At 28.2% G+C, this 15,812-nt stretch overlaps 4 protein-coding genes across 5 annotated transcripts; 3 read left to right on the top strand and 1 right to left on the bottom strand.

Moving 5' to 3' along the window:
• The first annotated feature begins 489 nt into the window (after window positions 1-489).
• Window positions 490-6,031, top strand: LOC132907746 (protein lines). The gene is made up of 2 exons (XM_060961124.1): window positions 490-1,482; window positions 2,153-6,031. Exon 2 carries the CDS (start codon window positions 2,281-2,283, stop codon window positions 4,063-4,065), a length of 1,785 nt encoding a protein of 594 aa, XP_060817107.1. The 5' UTR covers window positions 490-1,482; window positions 2,153-2,280; the 3' UTR covers window positions 4,066-6,031.
• A 340-nt stretch (window positions 6,032-6,371) lies between these two features.
• Window positions 6,372-9,462, top strand: LOC132907750 (protein FAM98B). Its single transcript, XM_060961128.1, has 7 exons — window positions 6,372-6,449; window positions 6,556-6,604; window positions 6,959-7,325; window positions 7,413-7,703; window positions 7,800-8,098; window positions 8,171-8,730; window positions 8,852-9,462. The coding sequence occupies exons 2-7, from the start codon at window positions 6,567-6,569 to the stop codon at window positions 9,022-9,024; spliced, it is 1,728 nt and encodes a 575-aa protein (XP_060817111.1). The 5' UTR covers window positions 6,372-6,449; window positions 6,556-6,566; the 3' UTR covers window positions 9,025-9,462.
• A 296-nt stretch (window positions 9,463-9,758) lies between these two features.
• On the top strand, window positions 9,759-14,435 carry LOC132907743 (transmembrane channel-like protein 7). 2 transcript variants are annotated; one of them, XM_060961117.1, is made up of 4 exons: window positions 9,759-10,140; window positions 10,413-10,642; window positions 10,744-10,985; window positions 11,072-14,435. In XM_060961117.1, the coding sequence occupies exons 2-4, from the start codon at window positions 10,465-10,467 to the stop codon at window positions 12,968-12,970; spliced, it is 2,319 nt and encodes a 772-aa protein (XP_060817100.1). In that variant the 5' UTR covers window positions 9,759-10,140; window positions 10,413-10,464; the 3' UTR covers window positions 12,971-14,435. The 2 variants fall into 2 exon arrangements, with proteins under 2 accessions (XP_060817100.1, XP_060817099.1); XM_060961116.1 differs by having other exon boundaries at window positions 9,759-10,155.
• A 148-nt stretch (window positions 14,436-14,583) lies between these two features.
• Window positions 14,584-15,368, bottom strand: LOC132907765 (ribonuclease H2 subunit C). Its single transcript, XM_060961160.1, has 3 exons — window positions 15,176-15,368; window positions 14,793-15,025; window positions 14,584-14,714 (listed from the first exon to the last, which is right to left on the bottom strand). The coding sequence occupies exons 1-3, from the start codon at window positions 15,339-15,341 to the stop codon at window positions 14,694-14,696; spliced, it is 420 nt and encodes a 139-aa protein (XP_060817143.1). The 5' UTR covers window positions 15,342-15,368; the 3' UTR covers window positions 14,584-14,693.
• Window positions 15,369-15,812: the final 444 nt, after the last annotated feature.

Here is a 15,812-nt window from a genome sequence, read left to right as displayed (position 1 = left end):
TAATTTTCTTCTTTTCTTAAACATGCTTGTCATATTCCAGAAATAATTAAGATTGAGAATAAAAATTCCATTTTTCCTATGTACAAATAATACTGTATAAGTTAATTGGTCTGAAATAAACGAAAAAAAATGTGTATACTTTTATACCTTTAAAGTAAAATTAATATCTGTAAAATATAAAACTTATATTGCTTATAATTAATCATTTTTTCAAATTTAATTTCAAAACTTTTTGAGCACAAATCACAATCCATTATTCCAATTCATTATTTATTCCAACCCAATACTAGTTTTTAATATTTAATAAATTTTCTAATAATACTTTATATATTAATCTATAAGAAACAAGAATCCTATGTTTATTACTATAAATGTAATTATCAAATTAAGCAAATGATGAATTTGGCTATATAGTACGTAATAGAATAAAGAATGTTGAATAATTTATTTTTTTTAATCTTCTTGGCTTTTATAAAACATTATACAATCTTTCCTATCGGTACAACTATCAAAATACCTCGTCTTACTTATAATTTCACATTAGACAAATCATTAAAATAGAAACTGTTTAACAAGTAAGAATATGTATAAATTTTTAAGCGCTGCCATCGATGCAGAGTTGCCGATCATCTCGTGTATTTATTATACGACTTTTTGATTTTGATTACTTTTATTAAGAAAAATGAAAAAATAGGTATTTAATGAATATTTGATAAGGTTTAGTAACGGTCTGGAGGCTATTGTTAAAGTAATTACAATAATTCGTACTTAGTACATTGTGGAATGTGCGAGGAGGAGCTACTGTGTTACGCAGCTCTGCATGATGCCATCCGAAAAATACGTAATAAACACGAAGAATTCGTGTCTTATGCATTATCGGGTTAACATTTTACCACTCGACGTGAGATATGAACTGTTTAATTGGAGCAGATTTACGGCTAAACAATATAAATCCGTATTTCTTATTTTTACTCGGTAGCACGTATACGTGGCAACAGAGCAAAGTTGTCTGAGTGCTCTGTCACTTCCTAGTCAAAAGAAATTCTTCGAGCACAAACAATAATATATTTACACTGTTAAAATAGTGAAATACGGTATAACTCGAAAAGAATACTGTCAAATATTCTCTTGATATATTTTAACTGTCTGTCAAGGTATCGGTAGAGAATATTTCTGTGTGCATATTAACGTATCACCAAGCGTCGGTTTATATATATTACATGTGCAACCTGTGTTAAAGTCTTCACGGTTAACATCTTATAAATGTGTCTGGCAACAGATATAATTTCAAGTTTATTAGCAAAGATGCCTCGCATATTAAATAATTGATTGATCACGGCATGTAAAAAGAATATACACATACATCATCGTATGAATGAATGCGTAAACATATACACACATACTTATTTACGTACACCTATAAAAGTATTGGAATTTACAAACATTTCAGAAATTTAATGAAAATAGAAGTCAATTCTCTCTGTAAGTTTTAATATTATTATTTACTTTTCTGATTGATGTTATTACATTGATTCATTAAAAATTCTCTTATAAATAATATTTTAACCATCATTGAATAATGAAAATTCTGTTTTATGACAGATTATATTAATGACATTTCTTTTGGTCAAACTTCATTTTAGGTCACCAAAAATTTTTGACTGATTCTTTTATTTCCTGATAATATATGACAATGTTTAAAAATACCAGTTTTGGATTTAAGAAATTTGGAATTTGAAAGTTACTTTTGTTTCAAGAGATATATTGGATTCTGTGCAGAAGAATATATTTACAAAACAGTAAATCACAACGTTGAACTTTTAAATAAGTGAGATTGTGTTTGAATTTAAAGTTTTGGATTGGATTTTGATTAGGTTAGGTTAGACTTGGGTTAAATCATACTGATTTGATTTGAAAAGTTTCTTAAGTTCAAAATTGATATTTTTGAATTCTACTCATTGAATACTATCAAATAACATAGATATTGGTTAAAATCTTTTGTGCCCTAAAATAGTCTTCTTTTTAAGAAAAATAAAATAAAATAGTATTTGTAATATTTAAATATCTGATATAGTCAAGAATATCTTATATCATAAAAAGTAGTCAATTTCCAAAGGATTTAAATTAATGTGTTTTTTTTTTGTCAATACAGGTATATTGTATCTGCTAATGTGTTTATGACTTTTGTACACACAATAAGCTGATGTTGGCTATATTTCATGAACCTGATGACAGAGTATTATAAGCTAAAAGAAGAAAGCAGCAAGAATAGTGCTGCTAATGGTGCTTTGGCACTGTTATTATTATCCTCCTAACAACATAATGGAGGAGCCAGCAAAGAAGAAACAACGCATTGAAAATGATGAAGTTGAAAAAGATACATTATCAGATATTGAGCAATTACAGAATAGTCTGTTAACACAATGCTTATGTAATATACCAGAAAGCAGTTTACGTAAACCATTCACTAGTGCAACAGTAGAAGCTGCAGATGGCACTTTTAGATCTTCATTATTATCAGAATGGGAACCTGATCAAACCTTAGAATTTATAAGTACTTTACAACTATTATTTGATTTAGCCATTAAACAAAATGTTAGAGGTATTATGTGCAGGAGAGTAGTAGATGTTTGTGATGCGCTGGCGCGAAACGAGCATGGCATTATAGATCAAATAATTGACCTATCATGTACAACAAATAAATTTATATCATTTGCTGCTAGCAGAGTTCTTGCATCATTTTTTATTATAACAAAAGAAAATATTGATACAGCATGGTTGGAAAAATTAACACAATCTTTAGTAAATACTCATTCTCCAAGCCAAATGCTATTTACTTTGGATGTTGTAAAAAGAGTTGTGGAACACAAGGACTGTAGTATCCATCCTCTTGAAGATACAGACAGTATAGTGCCACCATCTCATTGTAATACAATATCAATTGCTGATACAGAAAGTTTTGATAGTACACCAGTAAAAGCAATGTGTGTCAAAGCATTGGAATCTAAATGGACTATACTAGTATCAAAATTTGATGCTATTTTAAGTTCATATACACCACAACATGAATCAGCTGTCATTACATTTCTTGATTTGTGGGAATCCATCATTTCTGTTAAAGCCAACTTATCTGTTATTGATACCAAACTTTTTTATTCTCAATTAGACAACCTGGTTGTACTTTTAAATGCCAATGTTCCTGGTGTGATTTGGAGACATCTCCTTGGGTTATTTAATGAAGTATTGTGTTATGGAAGTACTTTGGCCTTGCAAGATGTATTGCCAGATGAGCCTTGTTCTCTTGCACATTTGATTGTAAGAGCTGTAAAAGATTGGAGATTATTGGATGCTCTACCGTATCGACATGGTTCTGGAAGATTTGGAGGAGGATCTGGTGAAGGTGATCGTCCTCTTCTGCAAAAAATAGTGCTTTTAGTTTTAAAAAGTGTTGCTGTGACAGTTAAAGAGACACGTAGCGATTCTAGTGACTCTTCCTTGGGTTCTGAAGCAGAAGATCTTGATGCTGATATGGCAGTTATTGAGAGGAGCATTAGAGAAGTTCTAAGACAACTTGATCAGTGTGTTAAGACATTAATGCCATTTCATCCTGAAATGCCTTTATCACAGTGGGTTGTACAAATGTTCCATGATCAAGATGATTTTTTAATTGAAGGCATGGTATGTTGTTTAGATGTAGCTGTTGGTTTATTTTATAGAGGACCTCCACAAAATGATCTTGGTCATATGCTTAGTCCAACTTTAACTTTCATACAATTTATACATGCTGTATCACATGATCCAGATGTTCTATTAGATTTACTTGTCAGTAATGAGACCTGTTTCTTATTATACTTATTGAGATTTTTGAAATATGTTAAAAGAAATTGGACAGAATTTGTCTCTTGCTGTGGAAGAGAATTAGATGATACCATGACAATATTGATAAGACTTCGTTTAGCAATTGATAGATTAGTATCAAAAGATTTGTTTCCTTATAACATAAATCCAGTTCTACGTTTGTTAGAAAAGTGTGAATCCTTCTATGAAGGAAATATAGACAACTAATTATTATTTGATTGCATGATGAGTTTCAAAATTTCAATTCACTAGATGTACAAATTGTAAGAATGAAAGCTTCGACATCTGGCTTATTTTATCAGTCAGAAAGTAATACAAAATTGTATAATCTTATTAACTTCATTTTTATAAATGACTGACTTATACTACTGTCTTTTGTAGTATTAAATATTTAGAATAATATTAAAATACACGGAAAAATCATTTCTATTTATTATATTTAGCAAAATTTTATTCATTCAGAACTATTGTTGAAGTTTTACACAAGAATTATTTTTTGCATTTCATGGTTGAAGTATAAATGGATAAAAGTAGTACAAAGATTAGCTAAAATTATATGCTTCACAATGAAATTGCACTTTTATGGTGCTATGAAAACATATTTGCCAAAGCACCATTGGAAATAAATTTAAATGTATACTACTAGAATAATATTTATATCTATATATAAAGGTTAAATGTACAATTTGCCAGTCAAATAGAATTATGTAAGTTGAATCCTCTGATGTGCACTACTAAATATGTATAGAGATATACTTTTTTGTACATTACAAAACTAAACTCACAAAAGAGTATATTATATTCTGGTAAAAAGATTTTTATAAAATGCATTTGAAAAACACATAATATAAAAATCTTTTAAAAGGATATAAATAAATTATATTAATACATTAGATTATAAAATTGACTTTGAAATTTTGTGCCAGAGGCATAATAAAATATTTAATTGTATTAAATCAAAATCTATAACATTTGTTTGTTTAACAATAACAAATCATAACAGAATTCTAGGATATCTCTGTTATATCCACGTACTTAAATACAGGTGTAAAATTAAATAATGTTTATTAAAATGAAAGACATTGTCGTATTGTCATGATTTATTAACAATGTATAAATAATAATGTTGTAAAATATTACAAATATACAAATGTAAAGTTACTGGCAATGTAAATGCAGTTATTGACATTTAAAGCTATGCCAGTATTAATAAATTATTAGATACAAATGGCAATGATTGTTCCTATAAGTTAAAGTTGAGAACAATATTTGCCATTGTTGTTTTGGAATTCCTTATAAATTAAAGTATTTGTATATATTAATTGTAATGTTAATTATGCATACCTTAAAATTATCTTTGTAAGTATGGTACATGTAATACACTAAAAATCTACATATTTTTACTTTTATAATCATGATCTAATTTTATTTATCATTTCCCTTTGTAGATTTTTTACTAGTATTTGCAACTTACATATGTATAATGTAAAATATAAAAAATAATAAATTATAAACATATATTGAAATGTTAGTAATGATCGGAACAAAAGTTAAGTGTAACTATGAAATTACAAACACAATATTGGATACTCTACATACTTATATATTAGTTTAATGTATTCTAATACATATGTATATGTATGTCTTTATGCTAGTGTACAATCCACAAATTTGCGAAAATATTACAGAATTTAGGATGAATTACAGATTACTTAATAGCAATGTTTGAAATTTAAAGTATATGTTCCAACATTCAGAAGAAATTTTATGAAGATATAGAATGTTTGCGAATTAAGGACTTATGTATATTAACATATAAAATTCACGGGAAAAAAAGTTAAATCTAATTCAAATATCGGGACTCAAACAAAATGAAATTAAAGAAACACGTTATATACATATGTAAAACATCGGAGCACCGCTTCGGGAAAGAATCTTTAATAAATAGTAGAGATTGCTAATCAGCAAGACAAAATTTCGGTCAGTTAGCAAGGCAGCACTTTACATAATTCTACGTACCTATGCATGTGTTGTAATTTTAGGACATTTTCTTATTACAATGCTGCAAAATAAAATCATACCAGATTACATATATTCGTTCTTTTTATTTAAAAAAATTATAATAAATAATTTTGTTTTAAAATGAAACATTTTAATAAAGATATAAACCTTACGTTTCTGTGACTATCAAAAGTTGTATTATATTTTACAATTGAATTATATTACACAATTATGTGCATATTGTTACTTAACATTGTTCAGGACATATGAATAGATAAAATTATTTAAAAGAGTCAGTTTTCAAAGAAAATATCGCATTTCTTTGATAGTGTTAGTTAATATTTCAATTTTTGCGGACAATTCAAATCTACAAAATTGGAGAATTCAAAATAGAACTTACCGCATAGAAGATGTAAGCACAAACAATATCTTATACATGTACATCTTATACATATATCTTATCCTATCTATACTATTACCTATAATACATCTAGAATCTATAATTTCATAGATATACGTATATATCACGTATGTTCCTACACACCTCTTATTAGAGTCTGCCACATTGACAGTGTATACGGCAAAGAAAGGTATTGTATTTAAGTCGTTAATATTTTTATTGTAAGTATGTGTTATTTTGGTTTCATTAGAAGATTTTATGTTTTGGTAACAATTACTTGTTTTATTTGATTAAAGGTTTTGCCAAAATGGAACTTAAATTACTGGAGAGGATGAAAAAACTTGGGTATGTAATTTGAGGTTATAATATTGAACGTTAATCTATTAACTACCAATATTTTTTCGAAATTATATAATTTTATAAATGTTTCAGCGGTTTCTAATGACTTAAAACAAAAAATGTTTAACGGATATCGTGATTAATGTTAATTCGAATTTTTATGATCTTGAAATAAAAATAATGGCAGTTAATGAGTTAATACTAAAATTATACGATATTTAAAGGAAATTCATTATTTACATGCATTTATTTAACTTTAATTGAACATACAAAGTTACTAATGTGATATATTACTTATAATTACATATTTAACATAAGTTTTATTAATTATGTTATCTAATAAATTATTTTATTTTATAGGTACAATGGTCAGCTGACAGATCCCAATAAATTTAAGGAGGCTGTAAAACAAGGTCCAAAATCTCCAGAATTTACAAAGCTTGTAGCATGGTTAGCAGATGAGATTGCAATACTCAATGATATTGATGAAACTATTCATGCCATAATGTCTCCAGATGATTCTAGTTCTTTCCTCTTAGAGTTAAGCTGTTTTCTTAAAGAATTAGGTTGTATGAATGAGAGATTAATGACTGGTAATGTTAATGCAAGATTAGCAACTGAACAAGATAGGTACATTTTGTTAGATTTTTTAGGAGCAGAATTAAAAACTTGCAGATTATTAGAATTTAGGAAGCATAAAAGTTCAAATTCCATGGCTGTTGTTGTTGTAAGTTACCATTATTACAGTAGGACAAAAATATATAAATGATACTATAGTTTTATTAACGAGAGTTTGTATATATACTCTGTGTAGGAAGAGAGTGACACAGCTAAAGATCTTAAAGATATGTCAATAGCTTTGAATTTTGAAAGGCCACCAAATGATATCACTTCTGAGAAACTTTTTACAAGACTGCAAAACAAATTGACTGAAGTGTTAAAAACAGCTCCTTCTGAGCTTGTAGGGCAACCATTAATTAGTCATCAATTCTCAGAAGCAGATTGGAATGATCTTCAACATTTACAACAAGAGTTACATGATGAATACAGAATGCGCCGTGATATGTTGCTCAAGAGGCTCGATGTAACAGTACAATCTTTTCTAGTAAGTACACATAGCTATTTTTAAGATAAAGTCATAAAAGCTATTTATATTTATATATAATTTAAAAAAACATATGATTTTTATTTTCAAACATAGTGGTCAGACAAAGTAAAAGCTCAAGAGGCTGAGTTAAATAGACAATATGAAGAAACTAGGAAACTTTTGAATGCAGAACCAGATATTACATTTGCTGATTTACTAGCAGCAAGAGATGATATTGCATTAATGGAGAAAACAAGCAATGCAAGTGTTAGGAAAAATACTCAAAGTGAAATTAATAGAGTTATTATAGGAGAGGTACCAGACAGAGGTGGAAGACCATATGAACAGGAACCACCACCACCTGAAATGCCACCTTGGCAAAAGGATAGAGTACCTGGACCTTTAACTTCTGGGTAAGATAAAGTAAAAAAAAATACGTTTTGGTAAGATAATTCAAAATGAATATATATACTTTTATATTATAGTGGCGGTCGAGGAGGTGGTAGAGGCGGTGGGCGTGGAGGTGGAAATTTTCAAAGTTCTAATTCTTACACCAATGATAGAAATTCATACAGTGGCAATACTGGTTATGTAGACACTGGATATCAGGGTTCCAATTATGCTTCTAATAGTGGTGCATATGGTGGACAAGGAGGAGGATATGGAGGAAAGCAAGGAGGAGGATATGGAGGAGGCCAAGGAGGTGGTTACGGAGGAGGAGGTCAAGGAGGTAGTTATAGAGGAGGAGGCCAAGGAGGCGGTTACGGAGGAGGAGGTCAAGGAGGCGGTTACGGAGGAGGAGGTCAAGGAGGCGGTTACGGAGGAGGAGGTCAAGGAGGTGGTTACGGAGGGGGAGGCCAAGGAGGTGGTTACGGAGGAGGAGGCCAAGGAGGTGGTTACGGAGGAGGAGGCAAAGGAGGCGGTTACGGAGGAGGAGGTCAAGGAGGCGGTTACGGAGGAGGGCATGGTGGCGGCTATGGAGGACAAGGAGGTGGTTATGGAGGCGGTGGAAATAATACTTACGGCGGAGATAACAGAGATGGAGGTAATTAATTGAAAAATATAGATAATAAAAGTAAAAGTGTAGGATATATATAAGTAAATATAGTTATGTAAGTAAATATAGAAGTTTAATCAAATTATTGATTAATAATCAATTTATTTAGGATACAAATCTGAATATAAAGGCGGACAACAGTACCAGAGAGGAGGTAGTGGTAAAGGAAGAGGAGGTAGAGTTCAGGGAGGCTGGAATCAAGGTGGCACCAATTCTGGAACAGATAACTATCACCGTGGTGGATATAATCGTGGAGGAGGTCGAGGAGGACGACAATACTAAAATATTTTATATAAAATATTATTCTTATGCTTATAACAGTAATAGCAAAAAATATTTACATCACAGAGCATAATAATTAATATCAATGAATTTTTATATAATATATTAATATATAATTGCTTAATTTATATTATATCTTTAAATATTATGTGAATTGAAAATGTTAATTCTAAACTAAAAATGAATTAGAAACATTGATACTATTTTTATAAGATAAATTATTTACTCTTATGGAATTATAATAATTGTTATATTCTACTTTAGAATACTTTACTGTGTTCTGAATGTTAATTTTGGCTATGTACTTGTGTTTGAATTTTGTAAATATGCACTTTTTTTATACAATGAAAAAATGATAAGTGTGTTGAAATTAAGTTGTATAATGTAATAATTTGAGGAGATTAATTGATTGATTAAAATATTTAATTGTATAAAATACTTACTAAATATATATTATGATTGCATATCAATAATTTATATTTGAATGTATATGAATATATAATAATAATAATAATAATAATAATATAAGGTATATACCAGGTGACTTAATTCTTTTATTTTCTTGATTTCTTGATAATTTGTCAATTAATTAATCTGTAACTAAAAGCAGGAACATTATTACACTACGAAAATCTATTAAAAAATTAATCGTACTCAGAATTTTCTGTTAGTCGCAATTAGAACATTGATATAGTACACTTCGCAGAAGTAGAATGATACCTTCTATATTACTTTTGGTTCATGATTCAGTGTTTTATCAGCCGTCTACAAATTACACGGGTTTCGATATATGGCAAAACAAAATGCCGATGTGCGTTTTCTGGTTGAATCGTACTTATTTTGCTTTATTCGCCTGGAAAAATAAGAAATTCTGCCATACAGAAATATTAAATTTAATATTGTTTTGATTTAATATGTTGATATCTCGCGTAATCTACGTCATAGTTTACACCTGCAATCTATGTATGTGTCATATGACTTATGAAGATCAGTGTTTTGCATGTTAAAGTGTTATTTTTTTATGAGTACTGTTATCGACCAGAACAAAAGAATGATGATATGTATCCCCAAGAAATGACACAGTTACAAAATACTTGATCGACTGATTCATCTTTGGTACTTATCAATTAGGTACTTATAACCGAATGTATATATAAAAGCTTATTGTTAGCGTTATTTCTTAGTGGAACTTGTTTAAATTATGATTTGAAAGAAAATTATAAAAATACATCATTTATATGTGTGTATATTAACTAATAATTAAATATATAAAAATAATAAAAATTTGATAAATATTAGATGCTTTTATTGCGAATTGAAATGCAAAGTGTTTTAAGTAAATTTACTTAAATTTACTTAATAATTTTTATTTCAATTTTGTGTGTAAGGTTTTCGAAGAAAATTTCATACATAAATTACAACTATTCATAAAAAGAAAAAATGTCAGGGGGAGAACGAAAGAAACGTGCTTGTGACAAAGGACAAGGTTGGGAAGAGGCTGGTGCTGAATTTTATCAGGAAAGTTACCCCGCAGCAATTGAAGCAGATTTACAACAAGCATTACAAAGAGACCCCTCTCATATAGCTACATTACTACCAAGTAAAAAGTCTCGTGTTGGTAAGTTTATGAATAATAGACTTCGTACATAAAAATATTTCATGCTTAATCTTTTGATATTAATACCAGTTAATGTTATTTGTTCTTGTTATTTGATATAGCAACTGCCAAACGAATACGTAATGATACTAAAACAACATTAAGGAGGCGTACTAGTACAAGATCTCGTGGTACAACTACATCAAGACGTATGTCAACAAATATTCATGATGCAGCAGTGTCTATGTTACCAGATTTATCTGAAAATTTATCTAATGAAGAACGTACTTGGGAAGAAATAATGCAAATCAAAGCTATGCCTGTGTGTATGGCACAGAAAATACAACTAAAAAATCAGTTACAAGTATGTTAATGATAATATTAATCAAATTAATAGAATTATAAATAGAATTTAAAACTGTTATGTACCTCTTTAAATGTATATTTCAGAGTGCTACAAAATTAAGATTGCAAGGTTTTGAGCAACTGAAATGGCAACGAAGGAAAGCTTGGCAACAATTTCGTATCAGAATGAAGGAAGCATATTCGAAAATGGAATTATGGAATGATAGTCTTAAAACAATTGGTGGGAATTTTGGAATGGGAGTTGTTGCATACTTTTTATTCATCAAATGGTTATTATATCTTAATATTCTTTTATTTATAATTATATTTTCATTTGTTGTGTTACCTGCAATATTATTGGATATGCCAGAAGATGAGTCATGCATAAATTCTAATAATAGTAGTAGTATATCTTGTTGTTCAGAGTTATATTGGAACATAACTCAAGAAAGTAGTAGTATAACAGACATTTTTCAGGGCACTGGTATATTAGAATATACTTTATTGTTTTATGGTGCATATAGTCATATGACTTATGATACTTCTGGTATATTTTTTAATTTACCATTATCCTATATTTCTGCAACTGTCGGTGTATTTATTTTTAGTTTAATAGCTATTGTTAAGTCAGCTGCTAAAAGTTTTAAACAGAGGGTAGTCGAAAATGAAGGCCAGTTTTATCAATATTGTAATTTAGTTTTTGGTGGTTGGGATTATTGTATACATAATGAAAAGTCTGCAGCTGTAAAGCATAAAGCATTATACAATGAAATGAAAGCATTTTTAGAAGCTGAGAGACTAGAAGAAGAAAGACAAAATCGAACGAGAGAAGAAACAACAAAATTGTTTCTCATGCGTTTCTTTATTAATTTAATAGTTCTAGTAGTGTTATGTGGTTCTGGTGTATTGATTTATCATATATTTGAATTTTCGCTCGATCAAGTTTCACCACAAGTCAATGAAACATACGACTTGCAATCTTTATCCTTGAATAAAATCGCTTACTTATTTTTTGAATTTCTTCCGTACGTATGTATCGTTGTTTTAAATCTTGCAGTACCATTCCTATTTCGATATCTAGTCTCTTTAGAAAATTATAGTCCTTCATTTGTTATACGCATAACTCTTTTACGAACTGTATTTCTACGACTTTCTTCTTTCATTGTTCTACTCACATCATTTTATAGATTAATTGTAACGGAGGTAACGGATAATAAATGTACTGCTGATAGACGACCACTGTGCTGGGAAACATTTGTAGGACAACAGTTCTTCAAACTCTATATTACAGATCTTTTTCTTCAATTTTTCATGACATTTTTTGTCAATTTTCCCAGGTCATTAATAGCAAAACATACGGAAAACAAAGTATTACGATTTTTCGGAGAACAAGAATTTGATTTACCTAAGCATGTGTTAGATGTTGTTTATTTGCAAACTATCTGTTGGCTTGGTTTCTTTTATGCACCTTTATTACCATTAATTGCAATATTTGGTACTTTTGTACTGTTCTATATAAAAAAATTTGCTTGTTTAGTAAACAGTACCCCATCAAGTAAAGTTTACAGAGCAAGTAAATCGAATGCATTTTTTATGTTGATTCTATTGATCTCTTTTATTTTATCTACAGTCCCAATTGGTTACTCTATTGCAGAAATAGTGCCATCAAAATCGTGTGGACCATTTAGAGGTTTCAAGTCTGTATGGTCATTATTACTTGTGATGTTTGCAGAATTTCCTTATTGGCTTCAATCTATTTTATACTTCCTTGGTACTGCTGGATTTGGTGTACCAGCTTTTGTTATTCTTACTTTACTTTTATATTATTATTATGCTGTATCAATAGCAAACAAACACATGGTTACAGTTTTAAAGAATCAATTAGTGCTGGAAGGTCATGATAAACAGTTCTTACTTAACAGATTGAGTGCATTTATTAAACAACAACAAGATCAGAACAAGTATCATCAAGAGCAAACAAATGAGTTAGGTACATTCTCATAATCAGTATTATAAAAGTCAAAATAATTTTTATATAATAATTTTTAAAATGCACAGATTTAATAAGTGTTTTATATAGTCATATGTGAACTGTACAAAAGTTATAGTAATTTGACTAATTTACAATTACTTTTTATATGATAATAGAACTGTCCATCTCATTTTTTAAAATATATATTGAACTATATAATGTTATTCAAAATACTTGGTCCAACTATATGGTTTTCAACTAAAAGATATCTAAGAAAACTATTATATTTATTACGAAATATTTTTTCTTAAATTTATTCAGTTATTGAATTTGAATAATTAAACAATTTTAAGTAAGTTACAAAAATAATACTTAAAAATCAGGGTACAAATTAAAAACCGTGCAATAGTAGAAGTTACAGATTGTTTACTATGTATATCTAGTTTTAGTAACAGTAAGAAGGGCTAAGATGCATACACAGTATAGTAATAGTAGTGATAAGGAAACCTTTCCTTTTAAGAGTTTTTATAAAATACAAGACAAAATAATGTGATTGGTTTTTTTGTAGTAATATCAAATATCACACACAAATTTACTTTTTAATTTTATAAATAAGTATTAGGGTGCTTTTGCTAAAATGAAGTGAAGTGATATATGATGGACCTATTTTTAGATTAGCTGGGTATTAGAAGTATGATGCAGTTGTAAATAGGTTGTGTAGACTGATCAGGAAATCCTTAATAATAAGAATACATTTTATAGTAATTTATTACTTACATACCAAAGTATTTATTAACTAAAAATGCTTTAATTTATATGAAAAATTTATGTTTCTATAAATCTTATTTTTGGTGATTGCTTTTGTTTTTATTTTTATCATATTTTAGTAGTAATTTTATAATATTTATTTTATATGTTTAAATATTTACTATATTTAAGATTTCTTTTGATATAAACATTTATGAATGTGTCTAATTTTTTAATATTAATTGTTCTATGATTTAAAAAAAAAACTTGCTTTTAATACTGCCAATGTACATGAAACTAGAACTAGTTTAATTTTTCTATCTATATACATATATGCATGTATAAAAAAAACTCTATTAGAAACTGTGCATGTATTTCTTACAAATATTCATTCCAAAACTGCCAACTTATGTTAAATAGTCTTTAAAAAACATTTTATATGAATTTTATACAAACATGATCATAAACAAACAGCTGCATATGAATGTCACATTGAATATAACTTTAACAAAGGATTATATTGCACTGATTATAAATTTATAAGTAACGGTCTATTTCGCTGATGTCATTATAAGCAGTATTAAAAATACTATAATATATTACACTCAGTAGTATTATATATGTGTAATAAGAAAAGATTTTCTGTGCTAACAAAAAGGTAGTAAATGCTTTCATCTTCCCTCATTGCAACTTTTATATATTTATAAAAATAAGAAAATGACTTACAAATATACTATTTATCTTGTAAAAGACTGCACATTTTTGAAACAGCTTTCCTAAATAAACCAAAAATTATTTGCTATGTTTACAATATGTCATAAGGAATTATAAGTTGTTTGTTATGTATGACAAAAATATATGCTCATGATATAATATGGTTAATAAACTACAACATATATAAAATATACAAAATATATTTATTTTTATCTTTGTATTAAAATAGTACAATCTGTATAATCCATTGAATGTATAACATGTATTTTCAATTATGTTAAGATTTACTTTTAATTATGATTCTGTAGAATGTAGCTACGGAAGAAATATAATTAAATATTTATTATATTCTACAAACTACAATGAAGTTTTATTTTTTACTTAATAACTTACTGCTTCGGCAATATCGATCCAATCCATAGCAGCTGCTAAACCATCATTTTTTGATGGCAATTTATCATAATTCCAGTATGTAAAATGAGAGAAAGCTCCCGTTAAGTATAAATTACGTTCAACATGGTCTACTTCTGGTTTTTTGTGTTCAACAAATGTAATACCTTTGTATCCAGAAGGTAGCGTTATCTTTTTTCCTTGAAGTGGATATCCACGAAATGAAGAATTATAAACTATATATAAACAAGGATAATTCTCATTTTTTAATCGTAAATATTAAATGTTAATATGATTAAAACAATATTATTTGCGGAGAAAGATATATATATATACAAACATGCAAGTATATTTACTGATAACTAATTCAAATTTAATAAACATACCTTTATCGTCTACTTCACGAATGTAAGGTGTAAAATAAGTAGAAACGTTTGCGGACTCATCACCATAAATTTTGCATGGCATTAAATGTAATACACTTTGTTTTTCCTCGGACAAATCATGATTCATATGTAAACGAATAGCCATATTTAAACGGAAGTATCGCATTCTATTTTGGCGGGAACATATTCAATCTATATAGATATTCAATTTATATCTATCTTATTAATTTCGACTTTTTAAAATATATCGTTTACATACCTACAAACTGTACGATTAACAACGACAATTGATAATAACAATTACAATAAAGTGCCTAAATTTGTATGAAATTTTTATAATAATTTTATTATCTATATATCAAGATGCAAATGTGTTAAGTGTAGTTTTACTCTTTTGGAATTTATCTTATTATGTTAAAATACTAAGAAATTTCTGAATTTAGAGTGGCTTTAAAATTACTTACAGTATATTTTTGTAATGATTTCAATATTCATATATCAAGATGTAAATAAGATAAAAATAGTTCCAGTCTTTTTGGATTTATTTTATTGTGTATAATTAAGAAACTTTAAAACTTAAAGTGGCTTAGAAATTATTTGCAGCATATGATGAACATAAGATGTATAGTGGGGATGG

Source organism: Bombus pascuorum, chromosome 6 (assembly GCF_905332965.1).
Source record: "Bombus pascuorum chromosome 6, iyBomPasc1.1, whole genome shotgun sequence".
NCBI lineage: Eukaryota > Metazoa > Arthropoda > Insecta > Hymenoptera > Apidae > Bombus > Bombus pascuorum.
Note: the sequence above shows the minus strand (reverse complement) of the source record. Positions and strands in the feature narration are given on the sequence as shown.

Coding starts and splice junctions, on each gene's coding strand:
- LOC132907743 (XM_060961117.1), top strand. CDS start 10,465: ATGTCAGGGGGAGAACGAAAGAAACGTGCTTGTGACAAAGGACAAGGT. Junction 10,643..10,743: donor AAGTAAAAAGTCTCGTGTTG/GTAAGTTTATGA, acceptor TATTTGATATAG/CAACTGCCAAACGAATACGT. Junction 10,986..11,071: donor AACTAAAAAATCAGTTACAA/GTATGTTAATGA, acceptor TGTATATTTCAG/AGTGCTACAAAATTAAGATT.
- LOC132907750 (XM_060961128.1), top strand. CDS start 6,567: ATGGAACTTAAATTACTGGAGAGGATGAAAAAACTTGG. Junction 8,099..8,170: donor CCTGGACCTTTAACTTCTGG/GTAAGATAAAGT, acceptor TTTATATTATAG/TGGCGGTCGAGGAGGTGGTA. Junction 8,731..8,851: donor CGGAGATAACAGAGATGGAG/GTAATTAATTGA, acceptor CAATTTATTTAG/GATACAAATCTGAATATAAA.
- LOC132907746 (XM_060961124.1), top strand. CDS start 2,281: ATGGTGCTTTGGCACTGTTATTATTATCCTCCTAACAACATAATGGAG.
- LOC132907765 (XM_060961160.1), bottom strand. CDS start 15,341: ATGCGATACTTCCGTTTAAATATGGCTATTCGTTTACATATGAATCAT. Junction 15,026..15,175: donor TCGTGAAGTAGACGATAAAG/GTATGTTTATTA, acceptor GTTTATATATAG/TTTATAATTCTTCATTTCGT. Junction 14,715..14,792: donor GGATCGATATTGCCGAAGCA/GTAAGTTATTAA, acceptor TTTCTTCCGTAG/CTACATTCTACAGAATCATA.